The sequence below is a fragment of the Nuphar pumila genome, chromosome 7 (genome assembly GCF_984573655.1).
Source record: "Nuphar pumila chromosome 7, dmNupPumi1.hap1.1, whole genome shotgun sequence".
NCBI classification, from domain to species: Eukaryota; Viridiplantae; Streptophyta; class Magnoliopsida; order Nymphaeales; family Nymphaeaceae; genus Nuphar; species Nuphar pumila.
Window position 1 is genome coordinate 42,036,881 of NC_143255.1, and position 21,697 is coordinate 42,058,577.

At 38.0% G+C, this 21,697-nt stretch overlaps 1 protein-coding gene across 1 annotated transcript; it reads right to left on the reverse strand.

The window, feature by feature from the left end:
* Positions 1-1,758: 1,758 nt before the first annotated feature.
* Positions 1,759-18,305, reverse strand: LOC149832055 (allene oxide synthase 2, chloroplastic-like). Its single transcript, XM_090013146.1, has 6 exons — positions 18,158-18,305; positions 17,802-18,028; positions 17,474-17,590; positions 12,002-12,088; positions 11,403-11,845; positions 1,759-1,843 (listed from the first exon to the last, which is right to left on the reverse strand). Exons 1-6 carry the CDS (start codon positions 18,303-18,305, stop codon positions 1,759-1,761), a joined length of 1,107 nt encoding a protein of 368 aa, XP_089869272.1.
* Positions 18,306-21,697: the final 3,392 nt, after the last annotated feature.

The window sequence follows — 21,697 nt, forward strand, 5'->3', positions numbered from 1 at the left end:
TTCATGGATATGGGCGTAAATGGCTTTTGATGGGAGCAGGAACATGGCTGATATAATCTGATCTTAAGCAATAGGCCCCATTTTGGATCCAGATCTGAATAAATATCCAATGAGGTAAAGTTTAATCTATATCCAAATTTTGTAAGGTGATGTTGAACCTGGTTAAAAATCGTTGGGAACAGATATTTTACAAAAGAAAATTATAATGTCTCTCGAGGTTTAATTAAGTCATTTATTTAGTTGACCTTAGCTTATGAGTATTAATCGTCAATAGCAGATCAGTCACAAATCACTTTGGTCTTCAATTCAGTCTGTGACAATAAAATCGGTAATTTCATATGTTATAAAGGGGTGTAATTCGGGCCCTAACAAGCTCTGGGTCAGCATGGGCTGGAACATCCCCATGTCAAATATTTGACCAAGCTGACTCCCAAAAATTGGGCAGTTCTAAAATATCCAAAAAAAAAAATTCTGTATAGCCCCATTTTTTTATTACTGTTTCAAAAAAACTAGCAATAAAAAATTGACTATGCAAGGAATTTTTTTGGTACTTGTGTCTTTTTTTAGAAATGAATTTTAGGGATGGCAGTGGACTGGGGAAAATGGGGCCCCACTCCACCTCGCCCCTTTTGGACCTGGGATGGACTTACACTTTTCCCCGCCCCACCCCGTTCCTGTCCTAATCCTCGTCTTGTCCCACCCCACCCCACCCCATCCCATCCCCAATCCTTCTTTAGGGATGGCAATGGACTGACGGGAAATGAGGCCCTCGCCCCGTTTGGACTAAGGATGGAGGACATGAATCAGGGATGAAGGTTAAAATCCAAATCCGTGAGAGAATGGAGGTTCGGATTTTGAGACGGGGTGGGGGTGGAGACCTTGTCCCCTGCCGCTGCCCCGGTCCACTGCCATCCCTAATGAACTTGTGAGGCTCGACTCGATCATTTTTCATGGATTTTTAAAATAAAAATTTTAAATTCAAAATTAATTTTTATTATATAATTTATTTTCCATAAAACAAGTGTTTCCTATAGTAAAATGACAGTTTAAAGGGTAAGCATGGTTACCCTCTCTCAATTGGTGACCCTAGTCGGCTGAGCCATTTCTTTTAGCTGCTCAGGTTTCGAAGCTATGAACCAAAGAATTTGGAAAGGACCAAACTTTTACTTAGTGAGCAGGGCTAGATTGGTGCGATCAAGTTAGAACAGGGTTTGAAGTTGGCTTGACTTGGCCCATGATATCTTTGAATCAGATCAGGCTAGTTTTATCACCATTAATTTACTGCAATAGTTAGATTATTCAGTTAAGCTGTAGCTCTGCCTCTCTTCCACATCCAAAGGCAGATCTGAACGGGAAAGTCGATTCAAACATGACACAAATGTGTAAATCTAATCCAGTGAATCCTTTTCTGATCTTGGTTTAATGATAAGTAGCATGATATAAAGTGTGATCACTTGAATCGGAGGTCTGACCAAACCCGATCTGTTTGCACCCCTACATAGCTCTGCTTCTTTTTCAGGGTTCAAAAGTCGGGGAAAACCACCATAATGGACCCCAGCATGGAACCTTTTTTTTTATTTATAACCCGAAAAAACTGCACCCAATATAAAGACCTAGTCATGCTGGCTCAGCCTATCGTGTCGGCAAAGTAAAACTCCGAGCCCGACCCAGCATGAAACCTAAAAGTCAGGCCTGCATGGAACACGCACTGTAGCTACAGTGCATGTTCCTGGGTCCTCACTGAGCGCCGCGTGGTGCTCAGTGGGGGTGTACGGGGGAGTCGTACACCGCCGTACATCCTGCAGGATGATGTACAGTGCGTGTTCCTGGGGGAACATATAACCTGCCCACAGTAAAATCAGTGTGTAATAGAAATAGAGAAGGCCATTTTGAAAGAAAAAAAAAACTTTAATGAAATCGTAACGAATGCTATGGAAGGTGATGATTTCAAAGCACAAAAAAAAAGAGCTTTGGCGTTTCACCTGGTCTGACCTAACTGAAACCAATGAAATTAATATAATTGCATCCACGTCCAAATTTGTTAGGGTAAAACTGCAGCCAGTAAGGCATTGGAGGGTTTGTTTCAGACTCAAAAATAAATCCTAATGAAAAATATTCACTCGGATCCAAATCTGAATGAATCCTACACCAACTTCTCCCTTTCATTATCATTGTTTTCCCAATAAAAAAATTTGGAAACTTCAGTTACCGATGCAAAACGTAGGCAAGTTTCCTATTATCTCTTTCTCTAATTATCTCAGTTTAGTAGTCTACTAATTTTTTTATCCTTAATTATCTCATTAAACGTGAAAATAACCATTAATCACCACGAGCTGCTTTATTTTTCACTGCGCTTAAAGATTGGATGTGATTAAACCAGAAAGTAATTAACCTAAAAAGTAAACTAATTTATAGGGGATAAAGTTGAAGGGGTGTAACTGGGTTGGATAATACCCGAATCAAACCGATGTTCCAAAACAACCCAATTTTGATAGGCCCATGGATTTAAGTCGGGTCTAAAATCTATAAGCGTTTAAAAAATAGGTTATGACAAATATAGACCCAAAACTCATTAAACATGACTCAATTTTTATACACAACCTTAGTCGTTCTATGTAATTTATACCTAAATGGATCCAACCCCAAACCCAGTATATATCCAAAAGCGTTTTATACCCGACATACATGGTTCTATACAATATGTACCCAAAACAATGGAAACCTGAACCTGTCTTAGACCTGAGTCTCAAACCAATCCTAACCCGAATTAAATGTATATTGATTATGAGAAACTTAAATATAATTGTCATTAATAGAAATACATGACATGCACGTTTTAATTGAGAAAGTGGCTATTATAAAAGGCAGCTATCTGTATAAAAAGGGTCAGTCTATAAATAGAGTATGTAAAAAGATCCAACCCATCAAAAAGCAAGAAATAGCTCCATAGCTAGTTCTGTTGATTGTCCATTGCCATGACATCTCCATGTACCTCTCAATTCATATATGTAGCATCATCGAGGTTTGCATTCTTTTTAACATTTTGCCATGTAATTGTTTTAAAATTAATTTTTTAATTTATTTATCACAATTGTCAACAAGATGCTTGGTTAATCTTTTCAGAGTTTTCTTTTTCAATTACAAGTGGTATAAAAGGCAAGTTCTTTTGCTTTAACATTTTTCTATATATATTCCTTTAAGAAAATCATTTTATTTTATATGTAAATACATTTGTTAATTTTATTTGTTCTCATAATAAATTTTTAACATAAACTCTACTCATTAACGGGTCGATTACCATTCTGGTCGTTATAAAAGTAACTTGATGGTGCTGGATGCCTAGCCCAACAATAGTTTATGAAGCCTTTAGCATGTCAACTAGGCACTTTGGCAATGTCCAATTATTAGCAATAATTATTATTTTTTTGTTTTGATAACAATGGATAAACTGCTTGGCTCATCAAGTTCATTGCCATAGTACGCTTATCTTCGACCTCGTGGCAAGGGATGTCCACTTCTAAGTTTCTAACTTGTGATGCCCTATCAACTTAGTGAAGTAAATTGAGTCAACCCTACCAGATTGGTGGAGCCCACGTGATGCACATTCAATCCCGAAGATGGAAGAAAATTCTATGTTACCATCAAAGAAAAATAAAAGAATAATAAAAATTAATAGAAAATAACAATATTCAATCATCCATATCCCTAATGCCCCCTCCTTCCCTCAAATATTTAAATAAAAATAAAACTTAAATCTTATTTTTGGATCTTGAATAAATTCAATATCTAAATACAATGATCTAAAATGGATCCTTATAGACTCGAATCTTTTACTATGCTCCTACATCATTTTCCCCATGTTGAAGAAGGCTGGACCTCAAAGTCTGCCTGTTTGCATTTTTTTCAATTTTGTTTCACTTTGTATGTTAGGGGTCCATAATATGAAACTAGATAGCTTTCCTACTTCAGACATTGTGTGGACCAAACACGATCTGCTCCAATATGTATCTAGAAGCCCAGAATATTCTTCTTGAACCATCCATAGTCTTCAGTTACATCTTTTTGTTGATCTGGATCAGATAGATCTAGTTTCAATTTGAACTAGTGTGAAGAAGTCCATGAGGAGATAAACTGGACTTGCTTCATTATCCTGCCCTCCACATATCCACATATTGTTGATGATGCACTCCAAACAAGCTCAGGTTCTAGGGCAAGTTTGGTTTAGGTGAGGTGAGTATGGGTAAACTTTGGATATAAATAGGAGGTAATGCATGAAATGGTTCTTTTAGCATTGAATCAAATGGATTCAGGTTTAGTTTATGATAGGGTTTTTGGATATGGAGATATCAGGTTTAAGATGGGTTTTGAAATATAAAAAAAAAATGCATTTGAACTCATCACATGATTTTGAATCTAAATCTTTTTTAATTGAATCTAGGCTTGTGACGGGGTCTAGTTGAGATTTTAAGGTAGGCTCTTTGAAACTAAACTTCACATGACAACTTTGCTTCAATATTCAATATACATTTGATAACTTGCTCTAAGTAAGTGATTGAATCTTGGGATTTGAGGGTTATTTTGAACAAGAGAATGGGTTGGATCAATTGTCACCACAACAAAGCAGTGGATTAGCGACGACCACATTCCATCGCTAATCCGTCGCTAACCGGCTTAGCGACGGATTAGCAACGACGATGCGATGGTATGCTTACGTCACGAATTTTTTGACGCTAACTGGCGACGAAATAAATTCGTCGCCAGGTCTGTCGCTAATTGCGACGGAATAACGAGCGATGTATTCCGTCGTCAATCCATCGGTACTAAACGGCGACCTCGGCTTGGCGACGGATTTACGTCTGTCACTAAGCCGTTGCTAGATTTATATGCATAGCGATGAAAACATCCATCGCTAATCCGTCGCAAACACGAAAAAAAAATAAAAAAATTTTATTTGAAAATTAAATACCGAGAACGATACAATTTATATTTCTTGTACAATTTATATTTTCTGTAAATAAAAAACAAACTATAAATAAAATTTCATATAAAATGAATCTACAACAATTAATCGTTCCACCTTAAAATTAACAAGTTTAATTATTTACAATTCAACAATTACAATTTGGAAACAAAAAAAAATAGAACTTCTTCAACATAGTTCTCTAATCATCGCCAAGATTTCGTGCATCTTCCAGTTCATTGCCTTTATCTGTCCCTTCAGCTTCGCTACGCTGATTATCGCTAGCAGCCTACACAAGAAAAGAACAGTCAATATTGATAAACAAAATATAATGAAATAAATTACACACTATATGTGATTCTATCATATGCTCATATATGTTCTAAGGCAATAAAAAAACTTTATATGTGATTCTATCATGCTCATATATGCTCTAAGGCAGACAAAAAACTCTATATGTGATTCTATCATAAATTATATGTGTTTTAAAGCATTAAAATTTTTTTATATGCAATTATATCATGCTCAAATGAGTTCTAAGGCAGCTAGAAAAACTCTATATGTGATTCTACCATGCTCATATGTGCTCTAAGGCAGGCAAAAAACTATATATGTGATTCGATCATGCTCATATGTGTGCTAAGACAGTCAAAAAATTGAATATGTGATTATAGCATGCTCATATGTGTTCTAAGGTAGACAAAAAACTCTATATGTGATTCTATCATGCTCATATGTGCTCTAAGGCAGGCAAAGCAAAAAACTTTATATGTGCTTCTATCATGAATGATATATGCTTTAAGGCAGTAAAAAAACTCTATATGTGATTTTGGCATGCTCATATGTGTTTTAAGGTAGTCAAAAAACTGAATATGCGATTATAACATGCTCATATGTGTTCTAAGGCAGTAAAAAAACTGAATATGTGATTATAGCATGCTCATATGTGTTCTAAGGTAGTCAAAAAAACTTTATATGTGATTCTATCATGCTCATATGTGCTCTAAGGCAAGCAAAAAACTTTATATGTGATTATAGCATGCTCATATGTGCTCTAAGGCAGGCAAAAAACTCTATATGTGATTCTATCATGCTCATATGTGCTCTAAGGCAGGCAAAAAGTTATATATGTGATTCGATTATGCTCATATGTGTTCTAAGGCAGACAAAAAACTGAATATGTGATTATACCTGAGAGGGACCTGCAATCGAAGATCCCCTGTTCAGCACAAAATTGTTGAACTCATCTCGGAGAAAGGGGGCGACAGTGTCATGGAAGTAGTCATTCAGTGTGTCCTTAATGATCTGACGTACATCATCACCGGAAAGAATAGGCTGTTGCTTGGAGCTTATGTCGGCGGAAGAAGTCTGTGAGCCGTAACTAGAAGAAGCAATAACTGGTGAAGTGTTCATATTACTCCCAAACCCGAACACGTGACCTTTTTTGGGTTCACTTGCTGCAGTCACCCATGCTGCAGGATCAAATGATGGATGCTGAGTAACATCATCGCCATATCGCTCTACCATCTGTTGCTCATATTCCTCCTACAAAATAATGTTTAAAGTATGCATTAATAATTAATGATAACATTATGATAACTTGCATATTGTAATGATTATTAATAGAATAAATACATACTGTTGTCGTTCTCGCCTTCTCTGATACGAAGACTCTCGTGGTCTTCCGTTTATGTGTTTCAACAAACACATCTTTATATGGTACAATGCCTCATTTTTCTGCTTCCTGCGAAGTTAAAGGACAAAAGATTTAGTTCACAAGTTTGCAACAATACTTATAAAATTAATATTATATATTGATGAGTTACCATTTTCTTCAGGTGGCTCCCAAATGTCTTAGATCCACCTGTGTGTAGATGGGCTTCGAGCATTTTCGCTCGATTTTGTGCAGCCTTCGCAGAGTGATTTCAAAATGCATCTCCCGCCCACTTATCACACATTTCATCTCAATAATCTCTCCTAAGCAGGCAGAGGGTCGACCCCTCTGCTATTCCGACAGAAGGTTAAGCCCATGCCGGAAAGGCAGGGGGTTAACCCCCTGCCAGAAAAAGCAGGGGGTTGACCCTCTGCCAGAAAAAGCAGGGGGTTGACCCCCTGTCGGAAAACGCGGGGGGGGGGGGGGGGGGGGTTGTTTACCTGTCTCTGGGCGGCGGGGCCTGCGGATGGTGGGACCGGCGAACGATGAACGACAGGAGCGGGAGCAACAAAAGAAGAAAAGGAAAAGCTGTCTGGGATTAGGGTTATTCGAAAATTAGCGACGGCTTAGCGACAGATTAATTTCGTCGCTAAGACAACGTAAATCAAATTTATGAAATGAGCGACATACTATAGTCTGTCGCTAATTAGCGACGGAACAACTTTTTGTCGCAAACGTCATCGCCAAATGTTGTGGCCGTAACGACAAAACAATATGTCGCAAAATCCATCGCTAATTAGCAAGGGACGTGGCGACAGACTATATTCCATCGCTATTCTCGTAAGCTTCATTCATTATAGCGACAGATGTTTTTCGCTCGTTAATCCGTCGCTAACGAGCGACGGAAATATTTCGTCGCTAACAACGTATTTTCTTGTAGTGTGTGAATCTTCGGTGAAGTTATAGCTTTGATTGATAGAAAGATGAGTTTTGGTAGGGTTCATTTCGATTGGATATTAAGGTTGTTTAATACTGGCATAATTAGATTGGGTTGTATAGGATGGTGATTGGGCATGAATATTAAAGTCATTGGTTCATGACATGATCTGGAATAACATAATTCAACCAATATTTAATTGGGTATGGTTCTGGATCAAGGTTTGAGAATGATAAGCTTAGTTTGAACCTGATCTAAACCTATAATATTGTGAGTTTAGTCTTGACTTGGTTCATATTAAAACTGAGGCTCTTTTTGGGTCCAATAAGATCCAAATTGGGTGGGGTTATGACTAAAATTTTGAGTTTAGTTTTAACCCGTTTGGTTTGAGTGGGGAACTGGGTTATAATAGATATTATGTTTTAGTGTAGTTGAGTGTTGAAGTGGGTATGAGTCCAAATCAAGGCTAGATGGGTCAAAATAAAAGTATTGAGACTGATTTGGTGGAATTATGTTAAAGTTTGCTTTTGGGTTTGGATGAAAAGAATCTGTTGAGAACTTGTTGGAGAGGTCGGTAAATTACTGATTCTCGAGAAAATTGGTTTTTAATACTGATTCAAAGGAAGCAAAAAGGGTGGGTAAGGTAGAGTTATTGCAATGAACCTGTTCAGAATAGAACCAATTCTATTTCCAACCTAACCCCCTCCACACACAATGGAGTGAGGGGAAATGGGGGATGGGTTAAGGTTTTCACCCCTACCTGTATCCACCCACTTGGAACAGCCACTGACCAGTGGGCTAGTATCCTAATGGTTAGTCATGGTCTGCGACCATTGTTTGGCTGTATGATGGTCGGTTGGAAGTTCATCGTAGGTGGCGGAGGAGGAAAAGTAAGAAGATGAAGGAGATGCGAGTAGAAGAGTGCCTAGCTGGTTAGGCATACCGCCGATCTGGAGTGGCCGGCGGCCACCTTCCGGTGCATTCCTAGCCGTCCTGCACCATGCCAGCAGCGAAAGTAGGCCGTTGTTGATTGATGCCCACATGGTATATTCGGTTAAGGTGGTCACACGGGTAAGTGTTAGCGGTTAAGGTGGTCACACAGATAAGTGTTATGATAGACTATTTAGCCAAACAACTTCGCTTGTTGGCATCCATGATTGTCGTTGATTTGGGTAATCATAGGACATATGATTGATCGATGCGCTTCTTGGGTTGCACTTAGAAAATTTGAAAATATGTCATCCTTTGAATAAGATTGAGGCTATGATCCTTCACTTTGATACCAAATGATGCACCTTAAATCCCTGAAGATGTGAAAAAAACTTTAGTCAACTCTTATGCACAAAAATCAAAGAAAAGCAAAAAGCATATTTAAAATTTATAAAAAAATAGAAAAAATAACAATATTCAATCATTGGTCTCCCTAATCCTTTCCACATAAAAAGTATTTAAAGAAAAAAAATCCTAATCCTACTTTTGAATCTTGAGTAGATTCAATATCCAAATACAAAGATCTAAAAATATTTAAAATTTAAATGGACATGAGTCTTCTATTTTGCTCTTGCATCACCACGTAAACTAAAAAATAAGCAGATTTTTGAATCGTGGTCATAAATCACAAATCTTGTTGGGGCCTATTTCAAGAAGTGAAAAAATAAAAGTGTATATGCATCAATAAACATGTAAAGAAAAAACACACTAGCATTAAAATCACTATAAGAACACAATCTGCTCAGTTGATGGCAATTTTAGTGGAACTTTTTTATTTTATTTTTCATGAACAACAAAACCACCATTGGGACCAGAGACCAAGTCGCGCTGGCTCAACCTTCTATATTTATGGTTGCCTTCCTTATGGTGTAAACCCATGGCACACCTCTTTCCCACAGGGAGTCACCCAACTTCGGCTGAGCAATAATGCAAGGGGTTTGACACTCATGGGAATGAAACTCTGACCACCCATCTAGTACCCAAGGTCCCCTACACTTCTAAACCCTTTAAAGTTTTTTTTTTAATTATTTATTGCTATAAAATGAAAAGATAAATGATATTTGTAAGTGTATATATGGTTATGGATATGAACTATAGATGCAACTTAGATCTTACCCAGAAATAGGCTGACTTATGTCCAACTATATTAAAGAGAGGGAAACATTTGGCAATGCCTCATTAGGTACAAACGCCTCTAGATCTCTATGCACAAGTTGTTTTGATTCAATTTGATCTATTGGATGGATTCAACATGTTGGAAGTAGTGGGAGCTCGCTTTGAATAATGATTTTTGATGGAAAACATGGTTTTATGACCCGAAAAAATATGGAAAGTTGTAGGCCGTCTATTTTTGAAGCCTTATAAAAGCTTGCTTACATGTCACGGCCGGATGATTCAAGAGACGATTTTTACTAATTAAGTAAAACATGTAGATCACATCTATAAGGTTAGTTTTATGAAAAACAACAAAAAAATTGAAAAACAAAAGAGGGGTTTGTACCTCATGTTACCACTACCAAATGTTACCCCATTAAAGAGTATGCGACATAGATTAATGCAAATATATCAGGTATGGATGGGTCTAGTTGGACTCAAGCTGATCTTATCCACCTCATTTAAGATGGATATGTAGGAATATAGATCGACCTTGATCAAAGTTACGTGTGACCTCTTCTTTTACCCAACTGAGTGTATGAAGAGTAGGGAATCTGGTTTAACTGTCTAGCTAGATCCAAATATTGTATCGAAGAGTTGGACTGAGTGTGTTTGGATGCCCTATGTGAGTGAGAATTCTCAATAATGATAATGCTTGTGGGGCCCACATTTTAGCCATTTAGATAAATAACAAGTCGATGGATGGTGCCAATCTTTCCCTAATTTTTGAAAAGCTAAACAAATCTATACTTTTTAATGCTACCAGTAGGACAGGGAAAAGAGATGAGTTGCTCATGGTCAGAGAACTGAACATGAATAACAATTGTTGGTCTCAACTTGGCTCATATAAACTTGTTAAATAGTAGTAAATTATTTTAAACATATTTTACATAACATAGTGTTTTTTTTAAAGCAAGCTGGGGTTAGGCAGACCCCTGCCAGTTATACAACGATACCATTGGGATTTGAACTTGCAACGTCCCAATACAAGGTGACGTGCACTAGCTGCTCTTACCAGACAAGCGAAGACTTGTATACAATAAATGATTGAAGTGTTTTGCATGTAAGCAATAGGTTTAAAAGTCACATCATGTTTCTAGTTTTGAAACAATGTGTTTTTGCAGGAAACAAGCCGTTTAAGCTCAGCCAACAGGTCAAGATTTCAGATCTCATTATTTCCAGGCTTTGAAATAATGTATCATTTTATGTAAATGAGTCATCTTTTGCTTGTCTCATTTAGCTCGGGCTGGTTTAAAATAGTATAAAATATTATATTCAAGTCAACTTTAACTCATAAAAATAATAAATAGATCCAACATTGAGATTTTGCTTTTGGAGCTTAGATCTATGTGATTCAAAACCACCACAGAAGCTACCAAATAAATATAGCATTAAAAGAAGATGCCCAAGATATTAATTGTTTTCCTAGATTCAAGTACAACACTGTCAACCCAATCAACCTTGTGAGTCATCCCTAACATGCAACAATCATCATGCTTATTTCCAACATATTGGTAATAAATACATACAAAATAAATCAAAATGCAATAATTCCAAACCCTGAGAACAATCTAAGAAAGGCCAAGCTAGCACACAACAAGGATGTTCTCTACACTTTAAGCTTCAATGAGGTAACGACCACCTTTGGATCAGTTGGAGACTTGACAGTAAGTTGTCAAACTTAGAGAATGGAACTGCTCACCAACCTTCTAGTTAGCACCACTATATCCTTCCCTGGGCACTGCTTGTTGTGAGAGGTTGGTGCCTCTGTCTCTGGCCCATTTGACCACCACAACCTCTCAATCAGTTTAGCTCCTTCCTCGTCAATGAATCGGTCTGGTACGAACTTGGTTGGTCGGTCGAACAATTTGGGATCTTTCATTGCAAATGGTTGGTACCCACACATGAACTCCCCCTTCTTCACCTTGAACATTGCATCATGTGACTCTATGATCGTATCATTCCTTGCTCTTGCATATTGCCTTAGTACCGTCAGAACAACCGATTTGACCAGTGGCATTGCATCAATGGCTTCAAAGTTGAGGTCCCTCTTCTCCTTTATTGCTTTTTTTACCTCTTCTGCAAATTTGTGATGCAATAGAGTGCCTTTGTTTGCTATGTGTCTATAAGAGTCGACCACTATAAAATACTACCACATGCACATAAAATATATCAACACAGTTGTTTACATGGTTAGACCAATTTCTGGTCTACAATGGCCAATGAAGATCTCTCTATCTCAATTGTGTTAGATGAGGTTCCCTTTGATGTGCATTATGTGTGTTACATTATCAGATTTACATGCCTTATCAATGGCCTCAGTTTTAGGAACATAATCACCTTGATTGGCTCCTTTCTTTTTCTCACAATTAACATCTTTCTGTTTTGCACACTGATCATAAACATCATTATGTTTTGCATGCTAATTACAATTACTTATGCGTATCTTCTTGCTATCATCCATATCCTTGATGATCGTGGGATCCTTATCGACTTCAAAGGATTTGGATATAAAAGCACCATGATCCAAATTTGTAGTGTTACTAATAGCCCCCCTCAAGCTCATGGTTCAGGGAAAAAGATTGAGCTTGTCTTTAAGTAGGACAAACCGAGAAGAAGATAATGACTTAGTCAGCAAATCAACAATCTGATCGTCAGTTGAAACATAGCAAACTTTCAGGTGGCCTTTAGCTATATGATCCCGGATGAAGTGCACATTGATCTCGATGTGTTTGGTCTGTTGATGGTAAACCGAATTGACAACTAAATAGGAAGCTCCAATGTTGTCACAGTAAATAATATATGGAACAGAAAGAGGAGCACACAACTCATGAAGTAAAGACAAAAGGGAGAGAACTTCGGCAGGAGCATTGGCAAGAGTGCGATATTCTGCTTCGGGACTAGAGCGAGACACAATATGCTATTTATGAGCATTCCATGAGATAAGTGACTTGCCCAAGAAGACAACATAGCCCCTAGTGGATTTGTGATCATCCAGATTGCCTGCCCAGTTGACATCAGAGAAAGCAAAAATATGCAGTTGAGGTGAAGAGTAGATGAGAAGGCCAAGATTAGAAGTGTGCTTGATGTAGCATAATATACGCTTGGTTGTTAACCAATGAGAGGTGGTGGGCGCATGCATGTACTGGCAGACACGATTAATGATCGCAAAGCTCAAATCCGGTTGAGTCAGCATAAGATTTTGAAGTTCTCCAACCACTTGGGGATATTGAGTAGGGTTGACTAATGGAGGATTGGTAACAAGGAGCAGCTTGCAAGAGGTAGCCATAGGAGTAGTAACTGGTTTGGCATCGTCCATGGTGGTTCACTGTAAGAGATCACATATGTACTTTTGTTGCATTAAAAGCAGGTCTTGAGGAGTGTGTGTGGCTTCAATGCCCAAAAAATAGTGCAAGGGTCCCAAGTCCTTGATAGAGAATTCCTAACCGAGGCGGGCAATAACATTGGGAATAACAGAGGTGGACTTGCCCGTAAGGATGATATCATCAACATATATAAGAAGGTAAAGTTGCCGCGAGTTGCCAAAATACACAAACAAAGAGGTATCAATGCGGGAAGCAACAAACCCAAGAGAAAGCAAGAATGAGTTGAGTCATTAGAACCAGGCACAAGGAGCTTGTTTGAGCCCATAAAGAACCTCGTGGAGCTTGCAAACATAATGCGAGAATCGAGGATCAGTAAAGCTCAATGGCTGTACAATATACACTTCTTCAGAAAGCTAGCCATGAAGGAAAGCATTATGTACATCTAGCGGGTGAAGCAACTACCTTTGAGAGGTAGCAAGAGTAAGAACATTGTGGACAATGGGTGGTTTGATGGCCAGACTAAATGCCTCAAAATAGTCAACCCTTTCTTCCTATGTATAGCCTTTAGCAACTAACCGAGCTTTATAACCTTCTAGAGAATCATCGACCTTTTGTTTAATTTTAAAAATCCATTTACTCCCTACCACATTGTAGGAAGAAGAGGGTAGAACAAGACTCCACGTGCCATTTTTCAATAGTGCATTGAATTCCTCTTGCATAGCCTCACACCATTGTGGAAGTTTATAGGCTTTGGAAAAATAGGTAGGTTCAGTGTCTTTGGGAAGGTCAGCCATGAGAGCAAGGGGGGTAGCGAGAGGCCTCATAGAGTTTGGGTTTAAGGGACCTTGTTTGAGAGCAAGTAATCATGGTATGCGTGCAGTGCGGTGTAGTGGTTGAGGATGTAGGAGCAAAAGGAGAAGCCGAGATAGGCTCCGGAGAGTGAGATGTAGAGGGAGGTGTAGTAGAGGTAGGCTCAAGCGAGTCGGTCATAATGGGTTCAGGAGAATATAGGAGATTAGAAGGAGACTCAGAGGGGATGGCTGTAGGAGGAGCACTGGAAAAAGAGATGGGTATTGGTAATGAGCCAACAGGTGTTGATGTTGGTGTTGGTGTTGGTGTTAGGGGTGGCAATTTCTGACCCGACCCGCCAACCCGACTCTTAGGCGGGTTCGGGTTGGGCTTAAGCCAACCCGTTTAATAAACGGGTCGACCCGTGTAACCCGTTTATTAAACAGGTCGGGTTCGGGTTGGGGGTATGCCAACCCGCCAACCCGGCTAACCCGTTTAATAAACGGGTTAGGCGGGTGGGTCAACCCGCCAACCCGCCAACCCGTCTGCCCGACCCGTCAACCTGACCGCCAACCCGACCCGTCAACCCGTCAACCCGACCCGCCAACCTGTCTACCTGCCAACCCGCCAACCTGACCCGCGAACCTGAAAACCCGTTTACCCGACCCAACCCATTTATTAAATGGGTTGGCGGGTCGTGTCGAGTTACCCGTTTATTAAACGGGTCGGGTTCGTGTTTGCCACAGCCGACCCGTTTAATAAACGGGTCGGGTTCGGGTTGAGGTATGCTGACACGCCAACCCGCCAACCCGACCCAATTGCCACCCCTAGTTGGTGTAGGAGAGGCAAGTTCTTTATAAGGAAATTGGTCTTCGTCAAAAACCACATTGCGATTGACAATCACTTGTTGCTTTTTAGAATCAAAACACAAATATCCCTTGTGTTGAAGGCTATAACCAAGAAAAGTACACTTTTTGCTGTGAAACTCCATTTTGTGAGAGTTGTAGGGACGAAGACAAAAAAATCAAGCATACCCAAAAACTTGTAATCAAGGCTACACTTGAACAACCTTTGAAAAGGAGACTCTATACGTATAACAAGAGAAGACATACGGTTTATGAGATAGACAATTGTAAGAAAAACATAGTCCCAAAATTTGTAGGGAAGGTCAGCTTGAGCAAGAAGCATGAGTCTAGTCTCAACAATGTGTCAGTACTTACGCTTGACTTTTCCATTCTGCTCATGTGTATGGGGGAAAAGTAACACGATAGTCAATGCCATAAGATTTTAAATAAGTAGAAACAGAGCAAAATTCACCTCCCCAATCACTTTGAAAAGCTTTGATAGACTGACCCAATTTCTTTTCCACTTTTTTTTTGAAGATTTTGAAACATAGCAAGAACCTCAGATTTATTCTTAATAACAAATATCTAACAATATCTGGAGAAAGCATCAATAAAACTAACATCATAATAATATCCATGAATAGAAGACTCTGGAGCAGGTCCCCAAACATCAGAAACAATCAAATCAAGTACTTCTAAAATTTCATGAGATGAAGGCTCAAATGGAAGAGCATGACTCTTTCCCAACTGGCAAGCTTCACATATTTTATTAGAGGGCTGCACAATCGCATGTAAAGCATATTTATTTAAAACATGATGAACTATGCGAAGAGAAGGATGTCCTAAGCGCAAATGCCACTAGTGAAGATGAGCTCGTTCTCCAACAAAAGTTGCCACTCCTTTATTTTGATGATGTGCTTTCTCCAAGTCCAGCCGGTACTGCCAATGTTCACTTGCCCCCTCCATGATTGTTTTCTCTGAGTTGTGAGCCTTCACATAGCAACGATCAGGATGAAACTCAAAAAATGCATCATTATCCTTAGTGAACTTATGAACAAATAACAAATTTTGAGTAAATGTTGGCACATGTAATATATCATTAAGGAGAAAGGAGAAACCAAAGTTAGAATCATAAACAATAGACTTCTCAATGTTAGAGATAGTCAAACATGTGCCATTGCTGATTCTCACTTGCTCATTGCCTTGATAGTTGGTTTGAACAAAGAGATTGTTAAAATCTGATGTGATATGGTGAGTGGCCCATGAATCAGGATACCACCCATTATAATCAATGGGTGGTATTGTAGAAGCATTAAAGGCTTCAGCTGGTACCCTTGCATCTTTTTAAGATTGAAACATTCTGCATTTTTGTATCCCATGCCTTTGTTTGCAGCACAATTGACAAGTAGATCGATATTGAGCTGTAATATGCCATTGCCACATGAATAACAAATAATAGAATTTCCACTAGTATTTTGCTGAAAACTAGATTTGCCCTTCTCTTGTGATTAACCTCCATATCAATTCTTATTAAACCAATTTATTCCACGGTAGGTCTGATTTGAATTGGACTGTTTAAAATCCACATTGGCTATACGGGAATCAGGTGTGGGATCAGCCTCTTGTAGTTGTGCTTCATGAGCTAATAACATTCCTAACATATCCTCCATGGATATAGGTTCCATGTGAGTGTTTAAGGCAATTCGGAGGGCACCATAGTCAATTGTAGGTAAACCCGCTAGAATGTATGTCATTAGGTCTTTATTATCAATAGGTTTAGAGGCTAGGGCCAATTGATGGCTAATATTGCGTGCCTTATGAAAATATTCAGAAATAGAATCTGATCCTTTTCGCATGGTGGTAAGTTGAGTTTTTAGTTGTTGCATGTGGGCTCTTGATCTGGCAGTATACATGCATTTAAGAGCTATCCAAACATCATACGAAGTGGTCATCCCAACAATCTGACTGTGAACCACATCTGTTAAGGATGAAAGGATCCAACTTAACAGAAGTTGATCCATCCACTGCCATTTAAGGTATGCGGGATTCACGGTCTTATCCTTTCCCTGATCATCAATGAGAAATTGTTTTGGACAGGAAAATGAACCATCAACATATCCCATGAGGTTGTAGCTTTTCAAGAGGAGAATAAATTGTGATTCCCATAATAAAAAAGTTGTATGTGAACAACTTAACAAACAATCAATATTGAAAATTGGTAGGAGCTAGAAGAACCGAAAGAAAACCTGGAAGTGTCGCTCCACTTGATGAACCAGAGTTATTGGTAGGGCTACCACTACTTTGTTTATCTGATGCTATGCTAATATTTCTGCAGGATCTCTGTATCGTTGGAAAGGACAACTTTGATACCATATAAGAGTCGACTACTATAAAATACTACCACATGCACACAAAATATATCAACACAGTTGTTTAAGTGATTCAACCAATTTCTGGTCTATATTCACGACCAATAAAGATCTCTTTGTCTCTCACTCTGAATTATGTGAGATGAGGTTCCCTTTGTTGTGCATTATATGCGTTACATTATCACATTTGCATGCCTTATCAATGACCTCACTTTTAGGAACAAAATCACCTAGATTGGCTCCTTTCCATTTCTCATATGTAACATCTTTATGTTTTTCACGCTGAACACAAACATCTTTCTGTTTTACACGCCGATCACAATCATTCATGCATATCTTCTTATTGTCATCCATATCCTTGATGATCTTGGGATCCTTCTCGACTTCAAAGGATTTAAATATAGAAGCACCATGATCCAAGATCGTAGTGTTACTAATAGTGCCTAACCAACGCTAGAAAAAATAGACTAAAGTCTGCTATAGCATTTAGCCCAAACATAAATATCAAGTTATGAATTGCTTCTTCTTTCAGAACACCGAATTCATTCTTTGCAATCTCAAGTGCCTGGACCCCATAAGTCCTAAATAAAGAATAAAGTTTTTGGTAGTGCCTGTCATGTTTTCGAAAAGAAGATCATATACAAGAATTAGAAAGATAGAACATGCACATAAATGTATTAACATGTATACCAAGTAGCAAAGATAAAAACTAATTTGGTATCTTTAGATATATACCTCTTCATTGTCTAATATGGACAAGGAAAAGTATGGAACACCAATTCTTCTAGTGGGTGTGGGAGCTGCCCAATGTTTACACCAAGAGCAAGTTGTGGTGCAAACCATTTCAAGCAGAGGCTAGCACCTTCTTCACCTATACTAGCTAGACCGGGATTGAGCGGATCTCTTTGAAGCAAAGTGCGAGAGAGGAAATTGAAGATGCAGCTGCCAAATGCATTGTTCACTTTTGCTTTCGACAATTGATCATGGAGCTTATCCCATGTTTCTTCAACCGCATGTCAGATTTCAGGGAGCCATCTATGAGAATTGAGCATGAAGAGGTGCGGGACATAAGACTTGAGCCAAGTGTGGTTGTCCTCTGATGTGTCCAAGTAAGAAAGGACCCTGAACCCACCTGTGAACTGAGTGCTCATCATGTAATGACCACCTAGCACATTCCTAGTATCAACAAGTAAGTTGTCAAATAGAGTCCTGAAGCTCTTTGAGTCCAGGAAGATGACAACCCTGGGGTCACTCGGGAACCCGGGCAGGCTCGATGGCATGTTGGTCTAGAACACCGTGTTGTTGTATTTGCTCATCCGGTCGACAAAGTACTTATCTGGGCCGTCAAACCAAAAGTAGTGGATCCTATCTATCAAGGCCCCCATATATGAAATTTGAGTTACCCCTGGTATCTCTCTCAATGGGAGTTTCTCTTCCTTCTTCTCTTGAACTTCAACCATTGTTACCAATACTCTCAATAACACATATGTAGAAGCTATGAGATTGAGGTATCTCTCTGCACTGGCTTTATAAAGCCTTTTGAATTCATTGCTCAACCCAGCTTAAATGTTTTAAAAAATTGGTCATTGCGCAAGGCTAGAGTGTTGGTCATTGAGCAAGGCTAGAGTGTTGGTCAAGTCTGTACAACTATTCAATGAGTGCTTATGGATTTAAAATATGAAAAATTGAGCACTTCAAAAAGTCAGTCCTCCCCATGTTGTTTCTATTGATGCATGTATTCATACTACATGATATAAAACACAATGTGGGTTGGGTGGGACTACCATTATTGGTAATAGTTGGGCTCTCTAAAAGGACAAGTAAAGATGGATGTACATTTATTTGTCCTCCCAAAGTGGTCAGTCTGAGGGGATGGTACTTTCAAAAATTTCCCACCTTAACTCTTGCCATTTTTTGCTAAAGTTCAGGCCAAAAAATTGGAATTACGGAACACTTATTGTATATGGATTCTACAAAACCTGTAATGCTGTACAAAAGTATTCTCAGTTGCTTAAGACATGGTATGAACTTTCATTTTATGTTCGCATGGAAGCTGATCAGACTTTTGGAGTGAATAGGGTTGGTGGTATCAAACTTGTCTCCAAGGGTTGGTGGTAGTACTGCAGTAGACGTATAATATAGACCAATACTATTCAATGAAGAAGATCTGGTCGATTGAATTTCTCATGCCCCTCTGAGACTATATTCAAAGAACATGCATTCCAATGCATCCATATTGGTTGCTCTTTTGCAGTGGGTTTTTTAAAACATTATTTTCAATAAAATCATTTAAAAAATCGTCAACCAAAGATAATAAAAACCGACTTTCCACGAATGTGGTGAGTATGGGTCGAATCCTCAAGGAACAAGATACCTTCAAATTAAATCTAAAACTTCAATATATTAATATCACAAATGTTTACAACTAAGTTAACAATACAATTCTAATTGAATTACAAGCCAAAAATGAAAATGAACTGAAATAGATTGCTAAGTCTTCTCTGGATCGCCAGAGGTAATTTCATATTTTCGCCATACGTGCATTCGCACTTATATTTTAAATACACCTGTTGATCTACTTCTAACTTATCAACCTAAAACAATGAAAATAAAGAGTCAGTATGTCATTATAACTCTGAATTAATTACTGATCTAATACTATGATTAAACTAAAAATAAAATAAATGCAAATCAAAGTAGATTAACTAATCACATTAATTCTAATGAGTCTAACTACTGTTAGTATATTAACTACATGATAGAAAACACTAAAAACTATGAAAAATCAATTAACTAGCTAAATGACTGCTTTGCCTATGAACAAAGCAAAATCGGATTCTGATAGGTTTTCGCAAACAGGAAGTTTGAAGGGGGCAGATGAAATCCAATTTTAAAGATTCTTCTTTCGTTCTCTTTCTGAAAGATTCAAGAGTCTGTCAGACTTTACGGAATTAAAAAACTCATTCGGAAACTCCGGATATCAGCGTTTCAAGTTCGTAGAAAAGTTGAAAACCGTTTGTCCTGAAATTTTAAATCGCGAAAAATCTAATTTTGGAAAACGCTTAAAAGGAAAACGAAATCAACTCGAAATGAGCTGAATTTTGGTTTGTAAACATTTAACACACTAATGAATAGAATAGAATAGTAGTTTTGGTAAAACTCAGAAAATCTTCATAGAGTATAATGAGTGTAAGTCAGTGCAAAATTCTGATTACTATTTCAATGCACTATTCATTTCAAACATCCAAATTTTGTACTTTTTCTTAGAATGCATGCAATACCAGTCATTCACAGTCCTAATATTAACTAACTAATGGAAAAGAAAACTAATTATGGTAAATGATTTAATTCTAACAAGCATATCTAAATTACTTGCAAGAAGTGCAAGTTAGCTCTAACTAAAATGCTCGATTACATGCAATTGTTATACTATCTTAAATAAAAATGCAACTATGAATTAAATTAACTAAATTAATGCCACTATCTAACCTAATCTACTTCATTTAATGTGAACTAACTAGTTAACTCGATAAAGCTAAATGGAATCTAAAACTATCTTCAAATTAGAGTTAGTTACTAACCTACACCTACTAGGGTTAGTTGTCTAATTAGGGTTAGTCAAGGGGACGACTAAGGAGGATGGGTTATGTTTGACATTGACTAGGCTCACGCCACCCTAGATGGACCCACTAGATTAGTCACTAATTATTCAAGGTTAATCTTACATAATTTAACACTCTACATGATTTTAGAAACCTATTGTAAAGTCAAGACATTCTAAAATTAGACCAAGACACCGAATGACTAATGAGACTTGCTAAAAGAAAATAATGGAATTAAATTAGTATTTGACCTATCATATGGATTTTTCCTAAGGTATACTACACGAGTAATAGGACCTAACCCTGATTAAAAATCAAAACTTACTTAACCTAACCATTCAAAGTAAAGAAATTACCTAAAGCTACACAACACAATTAATTGGCTTACCTAAAGTGTATTACACGATTTGGAAACACACACACACACAAAGTCACAGTTTAATAAACTTAAATTCAATTGATGCAAGGTTAACTAATATGCACTACTAAATGCTAACTAATATGCATTAAATCACATGCCTATCTCAATCACTAAGAGATATTAATTTTTGAACTAACAAAGCAAAGCTACAAAAAAAAATCTAATTTAACCAAACTGATCACACGATTACACTAGAAATTTAAACTGCATATACACCTCACTAACATATTGCTACATGTGACACAAAATAGAAAAGAACATTTCGGACACATACTACAATCGGCTAAGCTATGCTTAGCCAAAATTCACCATTAGACTCCATAAAACTCACAAAAATGACTAAACTCCTAAACTAACACTTACACTTGACCTATGTGCTGGTTCAAGCACAACCAAACCTATGCTAAGGCTGTAACAACAGTCGCACAAAAATTAAAGAAAATAGAAAATAAAACCACACACGATTTGTGGTTTTACACTAAAAGAAAATGGTTGAGAGGCTTACCGGAGGCCTATTTCGGCAATCCGAGGAGTGGGATGGTAGAGAAGAGGTGGAAATTCGCCCAAGTTGTGCGCCAACACTCTTAATGGTGCTGTCCACTTCGCTTTTGCTGCAAGTTGCTGGAAACCGTGGCTGATGGCGCTCTGA

Bases quoted from the DNA above. Each gene is read 5' to 3' on its own strand.
- LOC149832055 (XM_090013146.1), bottom strand. From the start codon at position 18,305: ATGCCATCGAGCCTGCCCGGGTTCCCGAGTGACCCCAGGGTTGTCATC. The intron at 18,029-18,157 runs GTGGGTTCAGGG...ATGCGGTTGAAG, and splicing joins GATGAGCACTCAGTTCACAG to AAACATGGGATAAGCTCCAT. The intron at 12,089-17,473 runs GTTAGGCACTAT...GTTTATGATCAG, and splicing joins GTCTATTTTTTCTAGCGTTG to TGTGCAAAACAGAAAGATGT.